This window comes from Peromyscus maniculatus, chromosome 12 (assembly GCF_049852395.1).
Source record: "Peromyscus maniculatus bairdii isolate BWxNUB_F1_BW_parent chromosome 12, HU_Pman_BW_mat_3.1, whole genome shotgun sequence".
In the NCBI taxonomy this organism is placed as follows: Eukaryota; Metazoa; Chordata; class Mammalia; order Rodentia; family Cricetidae; genus Peromyscus; species Peromyscus maniculatus.
The window spans coordinates 23,474,546-23,502,399 of record NC_134863.1 but is presented as its reverse complement, the minus strand read 5'-3'; the positions used below and the strand labels follow the sequence as shown (position 1 = coordinate 23,502,399).

The 27,854-nt window shown below is 43.5% G+C and overlaps 2 protein-coding genes and 1 non-coding gene across 9 annotated transcripts; 2 read left to right on the top strand and 1 right to left on the bottom strand.

Moving 5' to 3' along the window:
• Wdr53 (WD repeat domain 53) lies at window positions 1–9,363 on the bottom strand. Of its 7 annotated transcripts, XM_076548712.1 has the most exons (4): window positions 7,797–8,156; window positions 4,146–4,641; window positions 452–631; window positions 1–373 (listed from the first exon to the last, which is right to left on the bottom strand). In XM_076548712.1, exons 1-4 carry the CDS (start codon window positions 7,832–7,834, stop codon window positions 35–37), a joined length of 1,053 nt encoding a protein of 350 aa, XP_076404827.1. In that variant the 5' UTR covers window positions 7,835–8,156; the 3' UTR covers window positions 1–34. The 7 variants fall into 7 exon arrangements, with proteins under 7 accessions (XP_076404827.1, XP_042115109.2, XP_006974567.2 ...); XM_042259175.2 differs by lacking the exon at window positions 7,797–8,156 and adding an exon at window positions 9,340–9,363 and having other exon boundaries at window positions 1–631; XM_006974505.4 differs by lacking the exon at window positions 7,797–8,156 and adding an exon at window positions 8,748–8,879 and having other exon boundaries at window positions 1–631.
• On the top strand, window positions 8,971–27,854 carry Fbxo45 (F-box protein 45). The gene is made up of 3 exons (XM_006974574.4): window positions 8,971–9,507; window positions 18,415–18,771; window positions 24,715–27,854. The coding sequence occupies exons 1-3, from the start codon at window positions 9,208–9,210 to the stop codon at window positions 24,898–24,900; spliced, it is 843 nt and encodes a 280-aa protein (XP_006974636.2). The 5' UTR covers window positions 8,971–9,207; the 3' UTR covers window positions 24,901–27,854.
• On the top strand, window positions 13,321–13,462 carry LOC121821821 (small nucleolar RNA SNORA79). Its single transcript, XR_006062709.2, has one exon. It is a non-coding gene; the product is annotated as a small nucleolar RNA SNORA79 (small nucleolar RNA).

Genomic DNA, 27,854 nt, shown 5'->3' with positions numbered 1-27,854 from the left:
TTTATCAGCGTTCCTACAGTGCTTTTTATTGGGCCTAAAGTTCGTTTAAGGGGTACACAGACACACAGCTCGTCTGGTCAGCCACTAAGAGGCTTTGGTGCCCTTTTATCTTTGTACTCAAGAGCCAGTTCACTTTTTCTCCATGTTCAATGTCGAGCTTTGGCACAATCCTCGCAGGCCCCTCCTCATCCGCGGCTGTGGCACTGGAGTTCTCACCCTGCTTGGGGCACGCTGCTCTTTTTGCTTTTTTCCTGTGGGCGTGCTTTGCAGGACTCTTCTGTTTCTTCTCTATTTCACTGCTCACATCCCATAACCTTATCTTCCCATCATTCCCTCCAGTAAGCAGCAGATAGGACTCGGGCACAAAGCACACCTGGGATACCCCCAAAGTGTGACCCTTAAATCCCAATTCTCGATCACATTTGACTCCCATCACCCTGAAGATGCGCACCTTACCATCCTCTGCACCACAGCTGAAAACATTGCCACATGTTGCTACAGAGACAGAGTGGGCTAGTGCGGGGTTTAGGAGCCGGCCGGGGGACTGGGGACCTTCCATCTCCTCTGTTTCATCCTCTTGTAAGTTCGTAATCCAGACGGGACGGGCTTTTTGAAGACTCCACAGCATCACCTTTAAACAAGGTGAAGTTACACAGTCACACAGTGTTCTAGTCACATTTCTCAACTACAGTGCTTACTGAGCTTCTAATAAAATATGACATGGTTCCTCTACCACTTTCAATGGTCAGAAGCTACTACAACCTGCCAGGGTAATGCTACTTGACACTAGACCAGACTAGAACGCAGAGGCAGAGGTAGGACTCACAAAGCCAGACCTCAAAAAGTACAATTGTTGAGCTGAGGACAGAGCTTAGTGGCAGAAGACTTACTTGCCACCTGCAAAACCCTGGATTCAACCCCAGCATCGCTCCCCAAATTAAAAAAAAGAAGAACAATTAAAACAAAAATGAACAAGCCAGCCAGCACGGGGGCATTCAGGAGGCAGAGGCAGGCGGGTTTCTATGGGTTCAAGGCCAGCTTAGTCTACACAGCCAGTTCCAGACCAGCCAATGCTATCCAGTGAGACCTTGTCTCAAAAAACAAACAAAATAACAACAAAACCCCTTTTCTGTATATTTCATATTTGATTTCCAAACAAATCCTTGGTTTGTTTCAAACCAGGTGTCACTATGTAGAACGAGCGGGCTTTGAACTAATGGTGCCCCTTCCGCCTGTTCGCCCAGTGCTAGGGTCATAGACATGCATCCCCACGCCTAGCCCAGGCTCTTTTACTTTAGTGAAGACTCTTTTTGGGGATAAGCATTACTGTAAAGCCAGCAAACCTAGCATTTGGAAGGTAGAGGTGGGGACCCCCTCTGCTATATAGTGAAACTTTACCAGGTGAATTAAAATAGCAGTTATCTGGCCCCCCTTTCATAGAATATTTTAGAACGTAAGTTCTCTAGCAGCAACATGACCCTAAAATGTCTCACATAGACTTGCAGGCAAACTGCCAAATTCTTGATGTCCATTTAAAAAAAAAATTTTTTTTTGAGACAAGATCTCACTACATAGATCAGGCTGGGCTTGAACTCATGGATATTTGTCTGCCTCTGCCTCCAAATGCTGAGATGGCATGTGCAACCATGTCCAGCCCAGAAACATTTATTTCACTTTTATTTGTGTGTATGCATGTGTGAGTATGTGTGAATGTGCATGTGTATGTATGTGTGAATGCCAATGCCTTGGGAACCCAGAAAAGGGCATCGGGTCCCCTGCAGCTGGAGTTACAGGCAGTTGTGAGCCACTTGATATGGATGCTGGGAAGCTAACTCAGGTCCTCTTCAAGAGCAGAGTGAACTCTTACCACTGAGCCTCTCTTCAGTCTGTCCATTTCCAATCTAACCTAAAGAGCACAGGCCACTTCTGCATATCTAAATGCCACACCTATTGGCTAATGAGCCAGTGATGAAAACTGGTACAGCCAAAGGATGAAAGAATGACTACTGTATCTGATCATTTATAACCAACAGCCATCTGGCTACACAGATACTCTTGAAAATCAGAGGAAGATCCAACCTGAGGGTAAAGAATGCAGATTTAGGAAGGATATGGCCAAAAAACCTAGTTGTAGGCTAGAGGGAAACTGCCCTATAAATACAGAAGGACCCTGGTGTGGTGCATGCCTTTAATCCCAGCGCTTGGAGGCAGAGGCAAGTGGATTTCTGAGTTCAAGGCCAGCCTGGTCTACAAAGCCAGTTCCATGACAGCCAGGACAACACAGAGAAACCTTGTCTTGAAAAGCAAAAACTCCTGGAATAATTCTGTATTGAATAATTCTGTATAGAATTTCTACAGAGGTACTACAGATATTTTTGAGGGGGAGTTCTTTATTGTTTGGGGAGTGTCCCAGCACACAAGGCAACAACTGATTCCAATGCCATGCCCTACAACCTTATGGATGATACTGATTTTTCCCTGCTTTGGTCTTTTGAGACAGGGTTTCTCTGTGTAGGCTAGGCTGTCCTGGAACTTTCTCTGTAGACCAGACTGGCCTTGAACTCAGACTCTAGCCTGCCTCTGCCTCCCAAGGGTGCTGGGATTAAAGATGTATGCCACCACTGCCCAGCAATACTAATTTGTTGTTGTTGTTGTTGTTGTATCTAGTTGTTCTTGAGACAGGATCTCTCTATTACATAGCTCTGTCTGGCCCCGATTCACAGAGATCTGCCTGCTTCTGCTTCACAGGAGCTGAGATTAAAGGGGGAACCACCATGTCAAACACAAAGGATACTTTAAATACCTCTTATAACAGAGAAAAAGCACGGACTTTGGAGGCAGCGACTGAAGTCTGTTTCTAGCTAGATGGTTCATTTACAATAATAATTTTATGAAAGGAACAACAGGGAGCTAGAGATAGGGCTTAGCAGTTAAGCCAAGTGTTTGCTCTTCAAGAGGACTCTGGTTTAAGTCTCAGCATCCATGTGGTAGCTCACAACTGTCTGTAACTGTAGCTCCAGGGCATCCAGTGCCCAACTCTGGCCTGCACAGATACCAGGCACATGAGAAGTACAGACATCATGCAGCAAACCATCCATACACAGAAAATGAAATTACATTTAGAAGGGACAGTAATTAGGAGGCATGAGTACAATGAAGACTAATATGTGCAGAGCACTTCAAGTCCTGAGCACTCAACCCTGGTGATGAGATTTTTCTCGTGCAGGAGGAAGGACAGTTGCTATGGAAAGTGCAAGCTATCTAAAAACTCTCACATTCATCCAAGATCTGCTCCCGTGAGAAGAAAAAATGAACCCCCACCAGCTTTCCCTATACCTCCATCTCTTTCCTAGTGGTCTCCTCTGAACTCCGGCTAATTTGTGATGTTGCTTTCAAAGCCCAGCACTGCAGAGAGGGCTCTGCTTCTGGTCACTCACACGCATTTCAATCAACATATCTCAAATGTTAAAGTAAGAAGAGACCTTCTTACTCCCCCTCCCACCACCACACGTACACACTTAAGCCACTCAGAGTGTCTAGAAGCTGGGTGTGGTAGCAAACGCCTTTAATCCCAGCACTCGGGCAGAGGCAGGTGGATCTCTGTGAGTTCAAGGCCAGCCTGGTCTACAGAGTGAGTTCCAGGACAGCCAGGGCTGTTACTCAGAGAAACCCTGTCTCGAAAAACAACAACAACAGCAACAAAAAGGGTTTCTAGAGTGTGGATCAACTCTACATTCAGCTCCCTTTTGTTTGTTTTGTTAAGTTGACATAAAGCTACCCCTTGTTTGTTTAAGGCAATTTTTAGAATCAGGTACTTGAATCCTAAGGTCAGGATGTCTTTAAATGGACAAAGGAAGACAAAGGACTTATGAATAAAATACAGTAGGTTCTGTCAGGCTAGCATGGAAGACGTAAGGCTATGGTTCATAATGGGGTAAGAAATGTTAGTAGAGAAAAGAAAATACTTGCTCAATAATTCGATTCTAGGGGCTGGGGATACAGCTCAGTGGTGGAGTACATATTGATCATGTACCAGTCCTGAGTTCAAGTCCCAGAACTGCCAAGGAAACCAACTAAATACATACTTGATTTTGTTAGCAAATCCTGCTCAGAAATTACTCAAGTGTTCTTTGCAAAAGCATCACCTGCATATCCAGGCCGCACGACACCAGACTCTGAGGCCTCTGAGGTCGGAAAGCCACAGCGGAGCAGATGTTAGAATGTCTCTTCAGGGATCTGGTAACTTTCTTCTTTTCCAAGTCCAGGATTTTGATCGCCCCAGAGTCATCAGCAGAAGCCAACAGGCTTTCAGGTTCATTTAGTGAAAGACAATTGATTTCTTCCTCATTCACATGAAAATGGTCCACCAACCCTTTAAGAGACCTGACATCTAGTACACTGATGATTTCTCCGTGGGAGGCATAGAGCGTGGTGGGGCAGGAGTGAGAAAACAAGACGCTGGTGACGTCATTGGCCCCTTCCAACCGCACGTGGCCTAATGGAGTCCCATCTTCACCCCAAGCCACAAGATCTCCACCCTCTGCTCCTGAAGCCACCAGCCCATCTTTACTTGCGTTCAGACAGAGGATAGAAGAAGAATGTCCACCAGTCCACTTGACTGCCATGATGGCCTGCGAAACTCTGTGAAGAGGGAGAAAACCTGTGTCAGATTTTTATACAACAGCTTGATGCTCTGAGACAAATAAACGACATTTCAACAGTTTTTAAAGATAGCCTAAAAACACAATTATCCCCTTGCCCTCTGAGGTGGGACACTGATGCAGTGGGCCAGGTAAACTTTATTAGGGAAATGAAATCAGTAAGATACACTCACGACACAGAACAAAGCAGATGCCACTGCTAATCCAGCTGTCGTCCTGCTCTCCTGTCCAAGGGTGATGGGAACCAGCTGCAAGCCACACTTCTCCGCTGCTTGCTCCTGCTCCGACCACCCAGGAGAGAGCGTGAGACCCCTCTCCTCCATTCTTATTTGGTCACATACTCCAAGAAGACCATGCCCCATAGGGCTAGTAATCCCAACACCATTGGCTGAATGGATCGAATTCCCACAACAGCCCTCTCCTCTCAAAAGACATTTAAAGACCAAATCTACAGATTTAAACATAAGCTGTGTCTAGTATTTCTGCTAGAAATACACACACACACACACACACACACACACACACGTTATAAATAAATATATTTAATTATAATAAATAAATATAAATAATATATATTATAAATAAATACTAGCAGGTGCAAGCTTTTGCAAGTTTCCTCATCTTATTCTTTTTGGGTTTTGGTTTTTTTGGGGGGAGGGGTGGGGGAAGAGTTTGATGCAATTTTAAAGGTACTTTTGGCTAATTTCTACTCCAAAGCATGAGAAGTTAGTCAATGAACAGATTTTATAGTTAAAAGGACTATTATAAGCAATACAGTTCTGATCATTTTTTTCCATAATGGATCTAGTAGTAAATCTTTTATTTAATCCCACAAGATCCAAGAACTGAGGGGGTGGGGGTGGGGGCGCACAATGATACTAAATTTCCAGACTAAATCACATGGCTATTCACTGATCACTTACATAATCAGAAAAATAATAAAGGGCTATTAATGGGACTGTTTAAAAAAGGTTAGGAAAGCCTCAAAAATGTGTATATTCATTTGGGGCCACAGAGGTGGCTCAGTGGTTAGAGCTGGATTTGTTGCTTTTCCAGATGACTGGCTTCGTTTACCAGCACCCTGGCTCTCAATCAGTAACTCTAATTCCAGGGATCCAGTGCTTTCTTTGGATCTCTGAGGGCACCAGAAATGCACACGGTACACACAAATACTTGCATACTTATGCTTATTTACTCATTCATATCAAATAAATAAAGCCAAAATTTTTTGTTAGAATAAATAAATATTCAGTGAGGCTTTTTACTGTAGCCAGTCAACAATTATCATGTATAATATTCATTTGTGATACAACTAGGGCCTTCAAAATCATTTATTTACTTGGTCTACAAAACATACCCAAAGACCATTATTAAAAGTGTTAAACCAGCTAGGAATGGTGGCACATACCTGTAATCCTGCACTTGGAGGCTGAGGCAGGAAGGTTTTGAGTTCTGGGCCACTCTGGGTTACATATTGAGACCCTCGAGGGAAAAAAAAGGTCAACCACTCAGAATGTTAGGGCAGAATGACTAGGGGGAAAACGTACTTAAGAGCTACGTCAAAACAATCTAGAAGTGAGTTGTCTGCAAGCCACTGTTCTTGAGTTTGCACACTTGGACTGGACAACCTAGTAGAACTAGGTTAATGTCAATATACTCTCACTCGTTTATCAAGTTATACGTTTGTCTTTTCCTGTGTAGTTGCTTAAAGGGTAAAGCACAGAATTTCCTCATATCCAGTTATGGATTACTTTAATTAGATAATAGATCATTTCCTCTAACTCCTAATGAGTGCAGAAGAACAAAGGAGGGTATGTTAAGAGCATTCTATTAAAGGGTGCAATGCCACAAGGAGCCGTTCCAAGCAGGTGGACTACATAATGACAGGGGGAAAGGGGACAAGGTGTGGTTCATGAAAAGTAGGTGAAAGACTTGTAACTAGAAAACAAGAGAGTGATAAAGACAACCTTTTCTACTTTGATATTACCCTAATGTTAGTTGAGTGATAATATGCCACTAAAAGTGATCTGAATAATGGGTAAAGGGACAACAGCCGGGCGGTGGTGGCGCACACCTTTAATCCCAGCACTTGGCAGACAGAGGCAGGTGGATCTCTGTGAGTTAGAGGCCAGCCTGGTCTAGAGTGAGTTCCAGGACAGCCAGGGCTACACAGAGAAACTCATTCTGGGGTTAGGGGGAGGGAAGGAGAACAGAATGATATCATTAGATCCTTCAACGATTTGTCTTAAGGAAGACAAGATAAAGGCTTTCAAAGTATGTGATAAATGAATGATCTCTATTATCAGTGTTTTTCTTCAGTCATACCTTTATTTATGAATTTCTGCTATTCGAGTGCACAAGCCTCGGAGAGAGGGAGAAGCAGAAACTGACTGACTCTGTCTTATCCAGTTTGGTCCCAAATTCCTGGCTCATGTGATCTCTCACCTGAGGTTCCCAAGTAGCTAGAACTATAGTCTCTTTGTACCAGGGTGCCCTGTCCATGCCTCTCAATCTAATCATTCTGTATAGTTCTTTACCTCCTTTTGAGACCTACCAGATTTAAAGGAAATGTAGTTGTCATTCAGACACAATTTGGTTCAACATTCAGTTACCACGGAGAGAGATGGTCATTACTATAATGTGTGGGTCAACACTTTCTCATAGATTTGGGTTTTCTAAAGTTAGTCCTGACGTGGAGAAACTGGTAACAACCAAAACAACTAAAAGACTGTGGCATCAGCATTGACAAAACAGACAAGAATTTGGGTTACTTAATTTAGTGAAAGACATTCTGAGGAAGGGATTGTTAAGTAATAAGCATGTAATTATAGCAGAGTAGGGAAGTAGTTACTGCCCATTGTTTTTGACTAAAAAACAGGAAGTGAATACACATAGGTGGATCTCAGGTCGATTTCTTACTACATAAGATTGCATGACACTGGGATTGACTACTGAGTCTGTGAGCCCTATTATTATAATAATCACTTAGTAGAGCTGTCTTGAGAAGTATATAAATACCAGGTTAAAATACCTCACATAATGCATGCTCACACTGCAGTTCTTCTTTTATTTTACTTTATGTGTATGGCATGTACACCCCAGGAATGCATGAAACCAAAAGAGGGCTTGGCTCACCTCACACTGAAGGTACAGATGGCCTTGAGGCTCCACATGGGTGCTGGGAATGAACCCAGGTCTCTGCAAGGGCAGCAAGTGCTCTTAACCACTCAGCCACCACTCCATCCCTCTATTATTCTTTTTTTAAATGCACTTTAAATTTTGGAAACGTAGTATGACTAAATAATGCAGGATTTCTTTTCCTCCCTGGAAACTATCATTATGCCTTTATTTTATTGGGATTAAGAAATTAAACACACACACACACACACACACACACACACACACCACATTTCCTTACTCTTTTTACTAAGAGATGGATCTGAGCGCACTACATTTTGTCCAAAAAGATTGTGACACTTAGTATTCAAATGACACTTTGAGGTTATCTTGTTTTTGGTTGCATATTTACCAGAGTTGTTCAAATTTTGTCACCTTACTTTTAAGTAAGTGGAGTACTGGTACAGATGTTCTGATGAGTCCCTACGGTCCTGTCCAGGAAAAGACTATGTCAACTGCCCAGAGTAAAAAAATAAAACTTGAGTCGGGCGATGGTGTCGCACGCCTTTAGTCCTAAGCACTCGGGAGGCAGAGGCAGGCGGAGCTCTGTGAGTTCGAGGCTACAGAGCTAGTTCAGGACAGCCAAGGCTACACTGAGAAATCTTGTGTCGAAAAACTAGAAATAAATAAAGAAACAAAGAAAGTGTATCTAACCTGACCAAGACAAGAGGTCCTCAACTGCCCAAAGGTAAAGAAAATGGGTCCAATCGAAGTAAAGGTGCAGGAACTAATTATGGAGCAAAAAAGGGGAAGTGTCATACGCAAGCTGTCGATTGAGCAGGAAGCAAATGAAACAGGAAACTCCGTAGGAAGAGAGGCCAAGGACAGCCGACTGAAGGCCATTAGTTGAAAAAGAGAAAAAGAAAAACACTAGAGAGTAGACCGTACCCACTAGCAACAGCCTCATACCTGGGCTCCCCGTCCCCGGTCGGCGCCTAGTGATGACCTCACCCGCAGCCTCCAATCCCATCAAGCTTAGGGAGCGAGGCGCCTTCGCGGCGCAGTCACTTCCGGACTGAGCGGCGCGGCGAGCGAGCTGGGCGTGCGCCCTCGCTTCTTGCCCTCAACCCGCATGGCGGATCCCGGGGTGCGTCGCGAGGAGGCCGGGCGAGGCGGGTGGTTCCGGCGCCCGCGCTGAGCGGCTACGAGGGGCGGGGACCCGGGTGGCCCGCGCGTCTGCCCTCAGTGAGGCGGGGCACGCGGCGGACGCCCCCGGGCAGGGGCGGGAGCGGTGGAGGCGCTGGTGGCTGGAGCTGAAAGGGGTGGTGAGCGAGCCTGCTCGGATCTCTTAGGCGAGGCTTGGCCTCCGGTGCCGAGACGGGGCGAAGCGGCGGCGGCAGCAGCGGCCCCCGGGCCGGCTGGTGAGGCGATGGCGGCGCCGGGCCCGGGGGCTGGGGCAGCCTCGGGCGGCGCTGGCTGCGGTGGCGCGGGCGCGGGCGCGGGGTCCTCCGGGGCCGGCGGCCGACTGCCCAGCCGGGTGCTGGAGTTGGTGTTCTCTTACCTGGAGCTGTCCGAGCTGCGGAGCTGCGCCCTGGTGTGCAAGCATTGGTACCGCTGCCTTCACGGCGACGAGAACAGCGAGGTGTGGCGGAGCCTGTGCGCCCGCAGCCTGGCAGAAGAGGCTCTGCGCACGGACATCCTCTGCAACCTGCCCAGCTACAAGGCCAAGGTGAGGGGATCCCGGGCCACGTCGAAGCCCGGCTCCCATCCTGCCCGCCGCTCTCGGGGTTTACCTTCTAAGCTTGAGTCATGTTTTCACCTCATCATCCCGCCTTTCCACGGCTTCAGCCAGTCAGTACCTCTCTCACACCTCCTCTCCGCAAAGATCTTTTCTTTGGATTGAAGTTCTGCCTCGTAACCCACCTCACTTTTGAAATTATTAGGTGGTTTCCCGTCACTGATTTTCATCACTCGTTCTACTTTGGACAGTCTTTGCTCTTACCACCAGCCAATACCCTTGGTTTTATGTTTTCCCTGGCCTCCAAGTAGACTTATGACATCAGTTCATCCTGGTTGGTTTAAAATGGGTTTAGTTCTGGGATCTTTGCCTTCACCTCATCTTTTCCAAGCTCTGATTAATAAGCACGTTTTCATTATTTTCGCCCACGTTCTCATACGGCTACAATATTTAACGCTTCCTTGTAAGTTTGGGGTTACGCATCCTGCTAACTAATTTGCAAGAAAGAGACTTTAATAGAACATCTTCCCATTGGTGCCATATAACTCATAAAGCTGCCTTGTGCTACTATTATTGATTACTTCCTTAATATCTTTTTAATAGTTCTACCCAGTTGATGTCTCTTCTGTCGTATTTATCACCTAATATGTTGGTTCCTGTTTTGCTTTGGTATTTTTTTTCTTGATTCTTGTGTTTTCATAACAAAATTAAAATGCTAAGTAACAGGTTGTGGCAGGACCAAGGATTCTCCAGCCCAGACAAAGGGCCTTGGGTTAAGGTTCATTAGACAGATAATAATAGCTCTTTAGAATAGCAGTCATCAAGAGCATATATGAATTTGGGTGTAGTGCTGCATACCTTTAATCCCAGCACTACAGAGGCAGAGGCAGAGGCAGGTGCATCTCTGTGAGTTTGAGGCTAGCCTGGTCTACAGATCGAGTTCTAGGACAGTCAGAGCTACACAAAATAAGAAACTCTGTCTCAAAACAAGGAACATATATGAGAAATGATAAAATTTAATCTGGAATATGGTAAACATATCCCTTTTTAATGCTATATTGCTAGTAATCATCAAAGTAATTTTTCATGTGAAATAGATACACTATTTCTTTTAATATACATGTATTATAAATATTATGTACACATATATTATGTTTCCCTTTTTGGAGACAAGACCTCACTGTGTAGTTCAGGGTGGTCTCCAACTTGGCATCTTTCTGTCTCTTTGAGAGTGCTGTGGTTATAGTATGGGCCACTCACTGCTACTGGTTTATTCTTCTATATTAAAACAAGTTTTGATGTGATAAGAGAAGGAACACTGCTGTTGAATATGTCAATTATCAAATAGTCTTTCTTTTTTTCCTGAGACAGAGTCTCACTAGCAGCCCAGGCTGGCCTGGAACTTAACAGAAACCCACCTGACTCTGTCCTCCAATTCCTGAGACGAAAGTGTGACCACTCTTGGCAAAATATTTTTTGTATTTGTGCACGCTAGTGCATGCACACTTATGCACTCATGAACATATGAATACTGGTACCCACAGAGTCCAGAAGAAAGTGTTATCCCCTGGAACTGGAGTTACAGGCAGATATGAGCTCCCCCAAACACACACACACACACACACACACACACACACACATACACTGGGAACTGAACTTTGGAACTCTGGAAGATCAGGGAGGTTTGGTTTGGTTTGGTTTTTCAAGACAGGGTTTCTCTGTGTAGTCCCAGCTGTCCTGGAACTTGTTTTGTAGACCAAGCTGGCCTTGAACTCAGAGATCAGCCAGCCTCTACCTCCCAAGTGCTGGGATTAAAGCCATGTGCCACTAGCTAGAGAGTATTAGGTCCTTGTTTTTCTTGTTAAGTAAAAACATCATTTGCCGGGATTGTATTTGTGTAGCGTAGATGGCCAGTGGATACTAATTGCACAGTAATTTATAGGAGAGTGCAGAAGACTTCCTACTGCACTATATCCTTTGCTTTTATATTCAGTGTTTTTAACTTTAAAATTAAAAAATTGGGCCTCTGTGAGTTCAAAGCTAGCCAAAGCTACATAGTAAGACCCTTCCTCAAAAAAAAAAATCTAAAATATTTCCCTTAAGATATATTATTTTTGTCTAGCTTAAGGTTTCTAAACCTGATATAATGGTGCACTGGGAGGCTGAGGCAGGAGAATCAAAATGATTGTGAAGCCAGCTTGGCGAGTTCCAGGCTAGCCTGAACTACAAAGTGAAACCTTGTTTCAAAAAACAAAACAAAATAAATTAATACTTTTTTGTATTTACTTGTGATAGTTACATTTACTTGAGTCAAGATTTAGATAAAAGGACTGGGAAAACGACTTAGTAGGTAAATGGCTTGCTGGGTAAGCATGAGTACCAACTGAGTTCAGATTCCCGAGTTGGCTGTAAAAGCCAGGCTGGCACGCATCTGCAACCCAGCACTGGAGGCCAGAGACAAGTGGATCTTGGGTTGCCCCTGACAGGCTAGATTAGCCAAAATTGCAAGCTTCAGGGTTAGTGAGAGACTCTATCTCAAAAAATAAGGTGGTGAGTGAAAGAGGAAGCCATCCAATGTTCACATCTGGCTGATACACATGGGTAAGTACACTACACACACACTCATACACCACACACATACACAGAGATTCACATAGCGTGCAGTAAACAGTGTCTCCATGTGAGCTGAGCATCAGTAGAAGTAATGCTCGTCCTTTGCCTGCTGTCCCCCTGTTACCCATTTCTCACTCTTGGAAGCAACCTAAATTGATATTAGTTTTGTATCTTCCCAGAGAGATTTTAGTTTTCTTAAGTTTCTAATACTTTCTTTCTGCTGTCTGTACTTCAGCTACAAGGTGGACTTGTACTTATCCTGGTTTTAGGTGAATCTTTTGAAGATGGAAGGTTAATTTAGGAGGGAAGACTCAGAGTCTAGAAGTCCTTAGAGTGGTCAAGGAGGGAAATGTATAGAAGTAACTAACACACGGCACACCTTGCTCCTTAGTTTAGTGTGGGAATACTAGAAGTTCACTGAAAGGGAAAACTTAAGAGTTGAGTGGAGAACTAGAAAAGGTTTGACTTTCAGATGATACTAAGCTGAACTTTAGGATGAGGTGGATTTGAAAAGTTTATGAAGAACATAAAGGAAAAGCAACAATGCAGTCTTACCAACACTTCGCCTTATGGTGATTCTAGTCTATGGAAGGCATGTGCATATGCATGTTGCGTGCCTGCCTGTGTTTCTCTTTCAGTACTGGGGATTGAAGACATGCTAGCTACATCTCCAGCCTGGGGGAATAGGTGTTAATCTGATCATTGCAGTTGTAAAACTTCATCTGGTAAGTACCGTGAATGAGGGTTACATGGTGTTCTGAGTGTCAGTAACAGAGGATTTAATTAGGTACGGAAGGTCAGGAAGGCTTTCTTAAAAGACATGGTGCATGAACTCAGTGAGACCTAAAGGGTGAGGATAGAAGGCCGAGAGAAGCACAGAGAGCCTACAGGGAATCTGACTGGTACGAGAAGCAAAAAGAATGTCCGTGCTTGCTCGTAGGGCAGGTGATGCTGCTTTGACTAAGATGAAAAGGACTGGGGCACACTATAGTGAAGCCGCTTCCAGTTGTAAGCAGGGAAAATGGACATGGGGGTGGTGATTTGACTGGTTTGTATTTTAAAGAGGTTATTTTTGACTTCAGGATGGAGGAGAACAGGTTGGAAGAGGACTTGAGACATCCTTTAGTTCTATCAGAAAGAAGGTAGTGAAGGAGATGGAAAGAATGGACAGGAAATAGAAGCCACAGAATTTGATGACTGTTCCTCCTATTGCCTTAGGTATGGCACTAGGATTTTAGGTCATCAGACATTAAAATTGATTTTTTTCACTCAGAGAATATTAAGATATTGGGATTATCTGTGTATTCTCTGAAATTTGCGGGATCAAACAATTTCTTAAAAAGAATCTACAGAATTTGGCAGTAGTTTTGAAATAGAAACGAGGAAGGAGGAGGAGCAAAGAATGACTCCTAGGTATTGGGCTTACATAATCTATCACTGAGCTAGAGTGGAGAGGAGTGACAGCAAGTTCATTGTCTGTGAGATAGTCAGCAGATTTCAGATAGGCAGCTCTTGGTGGCCCAGGATCAGAGGAAAGCTCTAGGCTAAAGATAGGGAAATACGATTGTAAAGGTACCTGGAACTGGATATATCCTGGAAGGCCTTTTGAGACACGGGGTTTGAGATATTGTTTGGCCTTTATTCTGCAATTGGAAAAACCACACAAGACTGACAGGAGGATGATGAAGTGAAAGCTGTGCTTTAGGAGGACCAGGTGTGAGATGCAGAGGGCACGGAGAGGAGAGGAGGACACGCTGGGAAAGCTGTCACGGAGAGCAGCTCCACACAGGTGACCGCTGACAGGGACCTGGGCAACAGAAGGACGGGGTGAGGATAGCGTGGCACCAAAAGCCTGTAGTTGGTTCCTCCTTTTCTTCCTCCCTCCCTTCCCTACCTTTCATCTCTCCTTCCATGCTGTGCCTCAAACCCGGGACCTCATGGGATGCATGGTCAGCACTCACCTGCCACTGAGCTGCACCCCATTTCCAGACACGTTCTTTTTTATAGCTCATGTTTTACATGTCTCCAAGTAGCACTGGTTATCCCAAATACTTTGTCCAGCTGTACTTCTCTAAATTTCAGACTTATATCCTAAGCGAGGTCTTTATCTTTGTTTTTATTTTAGAAACAGAATTAGAGACAGTTTGTTGAGAAATGGAGAGCACTCTGAAGAGTGAGGGTGCGCTGGTGAGCTGAGGGGAAACTGTGCTCAAAAGCCCAAAGCTAGGTCTCTACTAATGCTGTTGAAATAGAAAATCTAGGTTGGTCAGAAACTGAGACAGAAACTTGACTTTGATTTTGTTTTATTTTTGTTTTTCAAGATAGGATTTGTTTCTATGTGTAGCCCAGGCTATCCTGGAACTCACTCTGTAGACCATGCTTGCCTCAAACTCAGAGATCAGCCTGCCTCTGCCTCCCTAGTGCTGGGTTTAAAGGCACATCCGGCCTTAAACTTTATTAATTGGGTATTTTTCCATTTCATACGAATTTTTCAGTATTCTTAAAAAAAAGACACATAATCATGATACTACTGTCATCTCTAAAAAGAAACTGACAGTAATTTAATACAACATTGCAGTTTTGCCTCAAATGTGAAATATTGTAGTTTAATTTATAGTTTATTTAATCAGTATCTGTATACGTTCTCATGATAAGAAGTTGCTGTCTTTTTAAGCTATCCGGGTCTGCAGATTGATTCCATCTGCACCTCTTGCCCTGTAATTGTTACTGTCCTAGGTTTCTGATTTCATTCTCATGGTGTTACTCAATGTGCTCTTCTATCTTTCTCATTTCTTGCATGCTCTACAATGTAGAGCACTGACCAATATAGGTGACATTAGTTTTTGTTTTTTGTTTCTGCAAAATACTATTTAGTAGAATCATGTGCTCAGAGGTATGTTAGAAAGCAAGATCCTTATAATTAAGTGTTGTGTGGTACAGACGATAGTGAATGGGAATTCGGGAGAGGGGGATGATGGGATTGGTGGCCCTGGCTAAGAATACCTTCATGGAGGTGATGTTAGAGGACAGCATGGAGGGCACTAGGAGCCGGGCGAGGCAGGTGGGGTAGGCAGTGCATCAGCCTGCTCTGGAAGGCACTGAAGCCAGAAAGAATTTATAGTTGATGTGCTGCTATGTGGGGGGCTCTCCGAAGTTATTAGCTGGCGTGAGGGTCAGAGAAGACACTGTTTGAGAAAGAGCTCTGGAAAGAATTGAAGGTTAAGGACTGAGTTTGTAGGCTTCTATGGGGCAGAGGAAGGGAGTCATTAAAAATGAATGCAGTAGAATCAGGTCAGCAAAATGGGAAGCTGTGATAGGCTGAGGAAGAGGCTGTCAATATCACTGTGACAGAGGGAAAACTTAGAGAAAAAGCAACTAGAGTTTGTAAGAATTGTGGAATAAGCTGTGAGGAAATAGTAATTTAACATTATCATGGGGACTTAATTCTTTCCGTGTTATTCTTCTTTTGATTTAGAAAATTTGCTTGTGCATATTTTTCTCCCTTGTTTACTCTTAAGTTCTGATTCTTTAGGTGGATAAAAGCATGTATCGAAGGGTTAGAGAAAAAGCTCCGCTTAAGGGCACACACATACTGCCTCCTTGTCAGACGGCTAGCAACTAACTCCTTGAATGCTGGTTTCATAGAATCTGATTCGCTCATCTGGCCTCCACAGGCACTGATCTCATGTGTGTGCAGTCACATACACCACATACACACACCACACCACAGCACACCACAACTAAAGTGATACAGAAACAGGTGGAAAAAATTCATTTGTCCATTTTCCCTATGGAGCCAGGATAGGTAAACAGTTACTGTGAGTGTGCAGGGCAGCAGTGAAACAGGAGAATGGCGGTGTTGGCAGATGTGGTGGTAATCTAATTGTACTGAAATATTATTTTGATTGTATGTTAATAAATAAAGTTGTCTGGGGGTCAGAGCTATTAGAGCCATAGCAAGAGTGTGGCGGTGGTGGCACACGCCTTTAATCCCATAAGATCTCTGTGTGTTCAGGGATACAGTCAGCATTGGAGACATATGCCTTTAAGACCTAGGGGGCTGTACATTCAGACAGTGACGAGGCAGTCATGTGTTTGGGTTTACAACCAATGAGAAGGCAGAACAACATACTATAAAAAAACGAACCGACAGGAAGTAGGTCTCTTTTCGCGAAGCTGGGACAGCAGGAAGAAGGGTGAGATTTTAGCTCTGAGCTCTGACTTCTCGGCTTTCTCTTTTACATTGTTTCTGTGTTTCTTATTTAATAAGACGGTTGGTTACATCTACAGGCAGAGGAGCCTGGGGCCTGGGGCCTGGGGCCCTGGCTCTTTTCTGGGTCTCCTACACGAACTGGCTGTTGTCCTTTAGGTCTGTCACCTCATTCTTTGTCTCAGATCTGTTTGTTTTCACAGAAAGACCAAGAAAAAAAGATGTATGTGTTTTTATTTTATGTGTCTGGGTGTTTTGCCTGCATGTGTGTCTATGCACCACATGCGTTCAGTGCCCACAGAGACCAGAAGGGTGTGTTAGGTTCTCTGGAACTAGAGCATGTGGGTGCTAGGAGTTGGTCTTAGATCTTCTGCAGGAGCAGCAAGTGTTCTTGCCTGCTGAGCCATCTCTCCAGCCACGAAGAAGGGATTTTTAAAGTAAAATAGAAACAAAAACATTGCGTGTGTGCGTATGTATGTTGGTTTTTTCAGACAAGATTTCTCTCTGAAGCCATGGTTGTCCTGGAACTTGCTCTGTAGACCTGGCTGGCCTAGAACTGAGATCTGTCTGTCTCTAACACCCAAGTGCAGGGATTAAAGGGGTGCACCACCACACCTAGCTCCAAGTTTGTTTGTTTTTTCCATGACAGGGTTTCTCTGTGTAACAGCCCTGGCTGTTCTGGAACTCTGTAAACCAGGCTGGTCTCCAACACAGAGATCCGCCTGCCTCTGCCTCCTGAGTGCTGGGATTAAAAGTATGCGCCAACATGCCCAGAAAGTTTTATCTTTTTAAAACCTGAGAATTTGTCATTATTTGTACAAAGGAGCTATTTTTATACTCTTTTCATGTTAGGAGCATTAAAAAACTTATAAAAGGCCAACTAACCTATCCCATTGGTGGCTGACTTTGCTAAGTCCTTCCAGTTGAATTTGTGTACTATCTAGGAGATGTGTATGAGAGTGGTGATGTGTCAGTGTGTAATACCTAGCAGGTAAACTGAGGATCTAAAGTTGTTTGTGGCCACTAAAATCTTCCATAAGCTTAAGAGCTGCTATGACTAAGATATTTTATGTAATACATGTAGTGCGCGCGCGCGCGCACACACACACACACACACACACACACACACACACACACACTTCCCCTTATATATGTTGGGCCAGCACTCTGCCAATGAGTTGGCCCTGATGCAGACTAGGTTGGCCTCATATTTAATATGTAGCTGTGGATAACCTTGAACTTTGGATCCTTTTGCCTCCTCTTTCCTAGCAGTGATCACAGCAAGAGTCAAACTAGGCTGTAATTCTTTTTGATCACAGCATTGATAACATGGAAACTGCATCACTTAATCAAGTGTAAATAAAAGTAAAGAACGTGGTTTGCTGAATTTCCATATGCCATCTACACCAAGCTTTACCAGTGACTCATGACGTCTAGTTTCATGTTTACTCTGCCTCTGGCTGTTTCAGAGCAATTACCATGCATCATTATTTTATGCATAAACATTTCAGTACTATCTCTAAAAAAAGTACAAGGATAGTTGTGTGTGTGTTTTGATGTTTCAAATTTACTTGTGGAAATTATACTACAGTTTGGAGTTTGGTCAGTAAGACAGTTGGATTGCTCCCTCCCTTTCTTTAGATAGGGTTTCTCTGTTTCCTGTATTCATCTTAAACTGGTCAAGGGATCTAGAGTAGCTAGGACTGTAGGCGTGTGTTACCAGCCTAACTCTAGCTGGGAGTTGTTTTTAATGAGATACAATATTTAATGTTGGTTTCCCATCCAGAAGCTTTATTCATTATTTGGAAATAGTGTGTTATTTAAAAGTTTATAATCTTATTATTTGTAAACACAAAGCCTCAAATTTTTTGGTTTTTTTGGTTTTGGGGGGAGGGGAGGGAGATGGGGTTTTGCTAAGTAGTCCAGGCTGGCCTTGAACTTTCAGTCCTGCTTTAGCATCCCAGAGAGCTGAGATCACAGGTGTGAGCCACTGCATTTAGCTTGCTACATTTTAATTTTAATATTTAAGAAAGAAATCAAGTGTATTCTTTCGGTTTGTTTTTTCACGTTTTTAGGTACGTGCTTTCCAACATGCCTTCAGCACAAATGACTGCTCCAGGAACGTCTATATCAAGAAGAATGGCTTTACATTACATCGGAACCCCATCGCCCAGAGCACCGATGGTGCAAGGACCAAGATTGGGTTCAGTGAGGGCCGCCACGCCTGGGAAGTGTGGTGGGAGGGCCCTTTGGGCACTGTAGCAGTGATAGGAATCGCTACGAAGCGGGCCCCTATGCAGTGCCAAGGCTACGTGGCATTGCTGGGGAGTGACGACCAGAGCTGGGGCTGGAATCTGGTGGACAATAATCTACTACATAATGGGGAAGTCAATGGCAGTTTTCCACAGTGCAACAATGCACCAAAGTATCAGGTGAGGAATGATGCTTCTCCGTGTGGGCCACTTCAAATCACACCGTAATTTGTTCAAAACAGACATTTTTATATAGCCACTAGAGGATTCCGTCTTTGTTTTAGTAATTTTTAAAATAGATGGTAGAAGGTTATATGTCAGTGTTTCCTAATACATATTTGAGCAATCCATCTTTGTCCTGGGTCAGAGGTTGCCAAACTTTTTCTGTACAGGGCCAAAGAGTAAACATTTTAGGCTTTGCTGTCCATGTTGTCTCAGGAACACCTTCAGCTCTATTGGTAAAGCATCACCTCACATACATAATGTGAATAAGGAAGCATAGCTGTGCTTCAGAAGACCTCATTTATGAGCTACAGGACCAGTTTGACTCAGGGGCTACAGTGTGTTGGTTCATGTTCAAGATCGTCATCTTCCCTGTGTCGTGAAACATCCAGTTGTTTTTTCTTGTTACCTCATCACAACAAATGCATGTGCATATGCATGCATATTTACCCTCTGCTTCTAACTGATACATGGATTGAAAGCCCTTAGAGTTACTGGTTTTTTCTGTAGAGACAGACAAGTTCAGGCAAACTGCTCCACTTTTTTATTTTTCATATCTTAAATTTGTTTTTAAACATTATTTTATGGGTGTGAGTGTTTTGTCTACATCTGTGTCTGTGTACATGTGTGTACCTGGTGCCCCAGAAGCCAGAAGAGGATGTCAGATCCCCTAGAATTTAGTTACAGACATTGTAAGCCACCATGTGGGTGCTAGGAATTGAAGCTGGGTCCTCTGGAAGAGTAGGCAGTGTTCTTAACTATTGAGCCACCTCTCCACCCATATCCTTCCATCTTAATGTATTGCATTCATTGATTCTAGAATTAAAATTAAAATGCTTGTGTCTTAAAGCCATATTATTATAGATTCCACCGAGGATAAAACAACTACAAGATTCCAAAAATTGTACTGGAGAGTTGTCTTAGTATTTAAGAGTATCTGCTGTTTTTCCAGAGTTCAGTTTCCATCACCTACCTTGGGCAGCTCACAACTGCTGGTAACTCCAGCTCCAAGGGCTTCAATTCCCTTATCTGATCTCTGTCAGAACTGCAAACATTTGTGCACACACATAACCACACAATTTTAAAAAATAGCATTTTAAAAAATTTCCAAAGCAGAAGTCTTGATGGATTGTAGATTTCATATTTTGGAGCCACATGTAGTTTGAAATCTCTAGCTTCAGTAATGCTTTCAGAGGCTGGCAAGATGCTTCAGCGATTAAGAGCACTAGCTGCTCTTCCAGAGGACCCAGGTCCAATTCCCAGCATCCATGGCTGCTCACAACTCTATAGAACTCCAGTTCCCAAGGATCTGATGCCCTCTTCTGGCCTCCACAGGCACTGCCATGCAAATGATGCCCAGACGTACACACGTTCAGGTAAAAGAACTATACACATAAAAAATATGATAATAAAACTATCAGCTATGGCACACTAATGTAAAAGGTAAAATATATATCCATTTCTTGAAATGCAAAAGCTGGAAGGATTTACCTTCATAACATCATTTCCTTGTCTGTTTTGTTGTTGTTTTTTTTGGTTTTTGAGACAGTTTTTCTACATAGCTCTAACTGTCCTGGAACTTGCTCTGTAGACCAGGCTGGCCCTGAACTCAGAGATCCACCTGCCTCTGCCTCCCGTGCACTTCTGAGATTAAAGGTGTGCACCACCACTGCCTGGCTTTTACTAGTTTAGCCAGTTCTTAGATGGACTCTTCTGGAAATCATAGGTCAAATGGACGGATAGGATTTAAGTCGTCTATATTGTTACTGGTTCTTCTTTTTGTTCTTTTACTGAGAAGACTACTGAAGTCTCCAGCTGTGCTCTCTAGCTTGTCTATTTTTCTTTTGGGTCTATCAGTTTTTGCTTCGGACACTTAAGGGCTCTAATTATTAAATTTCCCTGTTTATCATTACAAGTGACCTTTGACTCTACCAATATTCCTGTGTTTGAGTCTGCATTATCTGATGTTAACATAGCCACTCCAGGTTTGTGTGGAGCACTATTACAAAGCATCGTCCTGCCTTTTGCTTTTGATTCATCTTGTTATTAAAGAGGGATCCCTAAATAGTATGTGGTTGAGTCGTCTTTTTTTTTTTTTTTTTTTTTTTTTTTGTTTTTCGAGACAGGGTTTCTCTATGTAGCTTTGCGCCTTTCCTGGAACTCACTTGGTAGCCCAGGCTGGCCTCGAACTCACAGAGATCCGCCTGCCTCTGCCTCCCGAGTGCTGGGATTAAAGGCGTGCGCCACCAACGCCCGGCGAGTCGTCTTTATTTAAAAGCATTTTTACAGTCTGTCTTTTAAGAGTTTAGTCTGTTTACACACATTATAGTTGTTTGACTGCTTAGTAGTGTCTTTTTGTCCCTTAATTTATGATCCTTTTATTCTTCATCCACAACCTTTGTTTCTCTTTTTTTATTGTTTTTGAGACAGGATCTCACTATATATCCCTAGCTGGCCTGGAACTCACAGATAGCCACCAGCCTCTGCCTCCGTGTTGCTGGAATTAAAGGTGTACGTCACCATGCTTGGCACCCTGTCTTCTTTGATTGCATAATTTCTCTTGCTCTAGCTTCGTGTCCACTGCCAATTTATTCTACCATCTCAACTTGTTGAACCAGGCTAATGAGTTCTGGTTATTGTATGCTTTAGATTTAGATTTCATTTGGTTGCTTTTTCTGTATCCATTTCTGTATTGGGATTTCCTGTTTCGTTCATTCTTTGGACATATTTAGAATGGCTGTAATATTTTAGTGCATATATATTATTTAATTGCATTTCACAGTTACATATACATATATGTATACACACATAATAACTGTAAATACTTTGAATTCTTTGTCGAATTAGAAAATCTATGTCTAGGTAAGAGTCAATTTTGTTTGTTTGTTTGTTTGATTTTTCAAGACAGGATTTTTCTGTATAGCCCTGGCTGTCCTGGAACTCACTTTGTAGACCAGGCTGGCCTCAAACTCACAGAGATCCACCTGGCTCTGCCTCTTGAGTGCTGGGATTAAAGGCATGCGCCTCCACCGCCCAGCAAGTCAGTTTCTTTTGATTTCCCATCACTTCGAGCATCATACTTTTCCTATTTTATCCTAGTGATTTTTTTTTTAATTGAAACTTGCACGTGTGGGTAAGATGGACTATCAACCCTAGAATGTTGTCTTTTTGTAGAAACTGCTTTATTCTTTGGTGTGCATAGGTTTTCTCGAAATGGCAGACAGTTAATTTGCCAGAACTCAGGTCTGCAAACTTCATGCCCCTGTGATATGTAGCAGCAGTTTTTGGCTCTGGTCTTCTCGGCCTCTCTGCTTTCTCAGTCCACTTCACTGAGAGCTTTTTGTGCCCATGTTGTCTCTGTGGTCTCACATGGACCGCATGTGGAGCTCACGTGGTGGAACTCATGTTCAGATCTGGATGCTCCCGTCTTTTGCTCCTTTCCATGGTGTCTGGTTGTTCTGCCATCCACATTTTTGTTTGTTTTTAGAGACAGTGTTGTAGCTGGAGTTTTTCTGGTCCTGCCTTGCCCACAGTCAGGACAAATCTCTCTCACCCGCCAGTCCCACAGCCACTCAGACCCAACCAAGTAAACACACAGAGACTTAATATTGCTTATAAACTGTATGGCCATGGCAGGCTTCTTGCTAACTGTTCTTTTATCTTAAATCAACCCATTTCTATAAATCTGTAAGTTGCCACGTGGCTCATGGCTTACCAGTATCTTCACATGTTGCTTCTCATCACGGCGGCAGCTGTCAGCATCTCCCTGCCTCAGCCTTCCACTTCCCAGAATTCTCCTCTCTCCTTGTCCTGCCTATACTTCCTGCCCGTCTACTGGCCAATCAGTCTTTTATTTATTAACCAATCAGAGCAACACATTTAACATACAGAACATCCCACAGCACAGTTTTGTTCTGGCTGTGCTAGAACTCACCCTGTAGACCAGGTTGGCTTTGAACTCAGAGATCCACCTGCCTCGGCCTCCCAAGTGCTGGGATCAAAGGTGCATGCCAGTACCACCTGGCCTGCACCCACGTTTTACCCACTGACACCAGCACTAGCGAGGCGTGCGCTTTTCAGTCCCTTGACTGTGAACACACCTGTGGCATGTTTCAAGGTGAAGCAGACTTGTGAATTTCAGCAGGATGAGTTGTGTCTTCTTCATCTGCTGCAAAACAGGGTTAATTCCTGAGGGTGACGGGAGGACGCCCAGGACAGCAGACGGTGTCGCTCGACAGAACAGGAGTGGCCGTTGGTACTTGGTTGGCAGGCTTGTGAAGAAGATCTAGAGGACTGCAGCACAGGGCATGCCAGTGGTTGAATTGAGCAAAGAGTGGGTCATAGCAGATGGTGACAGTCCCTCATGACAGGAGAAAAATGATGGAAAGTCAGTAACAACAGCAGAGTTACCATACTCAGGGAGGATTGAGTCTCGGTTATGAATCTCAGGACTTTATACACCTTTACCCACTTTGGAGACAGGAGCTGATATAACTAGGCTGGCTGTGGTCTCACTGTGTAGCCAATGGTGACTTCCACCTCCCAGGTGCTGGCAGGTATGTAGTGCTGGGGATCGACCCAGGGGTTCCTGTGTGCTAGGCAAGCATTCTGTCGGGAGCTCTGTGGCCAGTCCTCTCCGCTTTCAGCACACAAGTGCAGCATTCTTTCATGGATGCAAGCTATAAAGATGACACAGTCTTACTGTTTTACTTTTCAGAATGAGTGAAGAGCTGAATGTATTGAGTTTGCACTTTAAACAGTCAGTGTTGCTGTTCCTTCTTAAAGCCAGGCATGGTGGCGCAGGTGCACACCTTTAGTCCCAGCACTCCAGAGGGAGAAGCCGGGGGATCTCTGAGTTCCAGGACAGTCAGGGCTGTTACACGGAGAAACCCTGTCTGGGGAGGGGTTAGATTTTCACAACTGTATTTCATATGAGTGTTTTGCCTGAATATATGGAAGTTCATCCTGTGTGTAACCGGTGCTGCAGAGTTCAGAAGAGCGTGTTAGATCTCTGAAACTGGCATAACAGAGGGTAGTGAGCTACCGGAGTGGGTGCTGGGAACCAAATCTGGGATTTTTGCAAGAGCAGCCTGTGCTCTGAACTGCTGGGCCATTTCTGTAGCCCCCAGAAGTTTTTCTTGGTCCTGAACATAAGCTCTCGTCCCTAAACAGCCTCCACACCCCTGCTCCCCAGCCCCATTAACCTCTGATCTACCTGTCTCTGGAATCATTCTAGATACTTAATGGAGTCACAAACTTAGCTTTCTCTGGCTGCCTTGTTCTACTTAATGTTGGTCATGTTTCATTCAAGCTTGTAGCATGTATCAAAATTTCATTTCTTGTCAGGCAGTGATGATGCACACCTTTAATCCCAGCACTCGGGAGGCAGAGGCAGGCACATCTCTGAGTTCGAGGCCAGCCTGGTTTACAGAGCAAATTCCAAGATGGCCAGGGCTATTACAAAGAGAAACCCTGTCCTGAAAAACCAAAACAATCAAACAAAAATATCATTTATTTTTCTGGCTATTTAATGTTTTATTTAGTATATGTTGTAGCAATATGAAGAGGTTATTTAGATAGATCCTTTGGGTAAAATGTGCCAAGTTATATAGTAGTGTTAACTTCCTTAAGAAAAGGCTTTGAGCAAAGAGTAATTTAAAGTAATTAGTGTAGATCCCATGTGAATCTTTTTAAAAAATGATCTAAATAAGCACTTGTGTTGAAAATGATGTGTGTTCCTTCTTCTGGTGCTTACCTGCCACCAGAAAGTCCCCTGTCATTTGCAGAGATAAGTTAGAAGATACAGAGCCTTTGTGCTTTTTCCACTTTGTCATCTGTATCCTCTTTCTTCTGGCCGTGCTTCTGTGGATACCCTGCTAACCTTGTGATGTCTGTTTGCAGATAGGAGAGAGAATCCGGGTCATCTTGGACATGGAAGATAAGACTTTAGCTTTTGAGCGTGGGTATGAGTTCCTGGGAGTTGCCTTCCGAGGACTTCCGAAGGCCTGCTTATACCCAGCAGTGTCTGCTGTATATGGCAACACAGAAGTGACTTTGGTTTACCTTGGGAAACCTTTGGATGGATGACAGTGGCTTTCTGGGAAGAAGGACAGTGGAGAAGAGATCTACTTGTGGAAAGTAGAACCATGAAGTGATAGTGTCATGTGTGCATGCCCAAGAAACATCCTGAAAACACATGAAGTCCAGAACCGGAGAAGCAGCTGTACAACAGAGATGATCTTAGTGTTTCCTCTTTCCACTGGGCCAGAAAAATCCTCAGGGTTGCAGTTGGTTGAGTGGGTAGTTGACACATGCATGTTGCCACAGACTCTTCTCTAAGTTAGCAGTGAGTTACTTCCAGCTTAAAGGTGAGGTTCAGAGATGCCGTAGAAGGGAACCGCAGGATCGGATGTGCTTTTATGAAGAAGGTTCAATCCCATCTTACAACTGCCTGTTCTTCCTCCAGTCCCTTTACTTCTAGCCAGCTTGACTTAGAAAGTATGAAACTGGCTGGGTTTTATTTAATATTTTTAATATATTGAGAAGCATGGTCTGCCTGGACTGCACTTCTCTAGCAATGAGAAATAAAATTGTGCAGCTATTTTAAAAGTTGTATATATAATGTGTGTAAAAACTGTTGAAAAAAAAAGGACAAAGGGATTGCTTTGTTCTAATTCAGTTTGTTAAATATCACTACATGGTACAAAATTAGAGTGACATTTGGGGACAGTAGGGTAACACAAACAGAAAGAGGAGACACGTTGTACTAGCTCATTTGTGTTTGGGGCTTATAGTCCATGGCTGTAACAGGATTATGGCAAAGGTTCCTCGGTTGGCTAAAGACTGGGGAAGTAGATCTACTTATAATTATGCATTGCCAGCAAGGGCTGTTGCAGACGTAATAGGAATGTGCGTCTCTTGGCATCTGGCTTTAGTTTTTGGTCTTCTGGGAAAACTGGTCTCCACACCGAACAGTCCCAGCTGCTCTTACAGTACTCAGTATGAGCGCTGTTAGTATAAACCCCAGGGGAACACATAGTCAACGGTTCTTTTATTTCCTAACTTTATAATGCTGTAGATGTTATGAATAATTTTTAATTTCATATTGTTTACATTATACAACAATTGGAGCCTCAAAGTCTCCACTGGGGCTGTCAACAAAATGTTTACTCACCCATCTGAAACAGTGCCATCCCAAACCCTGGTTAAGAGTGTTCTTAATCACCTAGGTATTGCCCCCTGGGACTGAATGCTGGAAACCTAGGTTGGCAACAATTAGAAAGTCATTGGAAAGAGTTGGACATTATTTCCTCTTTTGACCCTTAAACCTTCTCACTGATACTCTGGAATAATAATTCGACACACATGAGCTGAGGGTTTGTTTTTTTCTTTTGTTACAACAGAAACACCTTTCTGTATGAAAGTATAATTAATATGGCTCAGATACATAAGAATTGATGAAGGCAAGTAAAATCTTTGTACTTTTTACATGACTGCTGTATGTATATTTTGTTTTAAATCTAATAAAATTAGGGACAGCGAGCAGCTTGCTGGGGTTCTTGGAGTCCTTGAGAATTAAACTTATCAATATTGCTAGGAAGCAGGAGGCTTCAGCCATAGACAGGCCTGTAGTCGCCTCTTGAAAGGGTTACAGGTATTTATTGTGTATTTGCTGTGTTGCTTGAAAAAGAGAAATTTGTTAAAGATTCTTTTTTTATAATCTGTATCGAGAAGAAACTTTGTACAAAGTGGAATTAAATGTTAAACGTATTGGGGAAGATAGTGGCCCAGGGAATGTTGTGGCTTTTGGTTTTTGTTTTGTTTTGTTTTTGTTTTGTTTTCTGGTCTAGAACAACTCAGTTTGGTGGTAGTGAAGTTTGGTTAAAGACCTGGTTAAGGATGGAGAGGACTAGTGGAGAGGTGGTGGCGGTCCTTAAGTACTTGCTGCATCTACAGGTTGTGACAGTTGTTGAGCTGCCCATGAGTTTGGCTTATAACTTTGTTTCTGTCTTGTCATAAATGTTAATTTGTAACAACATTCTGACGGTGCTCACTGGAAAACAGAATCCCATGGTTATTCGTTCCTTATTGAACCTAAAATCAGATAATTGCCTAACTGTTGAACGCCAAGCTATTTCTGTGTTTTGTTTTTGATTTTTTAAGACTGATTCTCGATATGTAGCTCAAGCCTCCTTGAACTCACAGTGATCTCCCTGCCTCAGCCTTCCCAATACTGGGAATACAGGTGTATGCCGCCATTCTTAGGTCAAAGATCAAGTGTTCCTAGTAAGGATGAGCGTCAGGAGAATGGAGAGCCTTCATTTATAGCTGGGTCTGTTTGTTACTAGAGCCCTGTAGTGGCTGTCGAGATCTTTAGGGCAAACTGCTCCATGTTGAAGGAGGTCCTGTTTCCATTGGTGCTTAGAAAGCATGTAGAAGAAACATTTGCACCTGAAGACTGAGCATATCACCTAAATCAGTGCTGCTCCAGCTTGGCTGGATTTTGGAGTAGCTTAAAAAAATATTTAAGCTTGGGGCCCATAACCCTGATGCTGGTGTTGTTGGGATATGTTCTGACCATAAGGATTTAACAGTGTCCTGCTGGTTTCAGAATGCTGCCAAGGGTTGAGAGCAGTTGTGCCGAACTTCACCTAGACTTTTCTCATCTACAAAGTAGGAAGTCCTTGCTCCCCTCACTACCTCACAGGGATACAGAGGGTCCAAGAGAAAACACTGAGTCCTGGTGGTGTGGGTGGAAGGCTGCTGAGAGGCGAGCCGCTGTTCTGTTTCCACTGCAGCTGCGACCAGGAAAACGTGTAATTGAATTTGTTGCTGCCGCGGGAGCTCTCGTGTCGTTCTTTGAGGAAGCATGCATGGGTGGAACTGAAGTTAATTACTCCTCCTCGGATTCACTATGGTCTCCTGTCCTACTTGAGATAGGCTGTTACAATTGTCTGGTTTTTCATAGGAAAGAAGAAATATTAAGACTTAATTCTGTAATGTTCATTGGCTCATAATTCATTAAAAATTCATACAAGGAA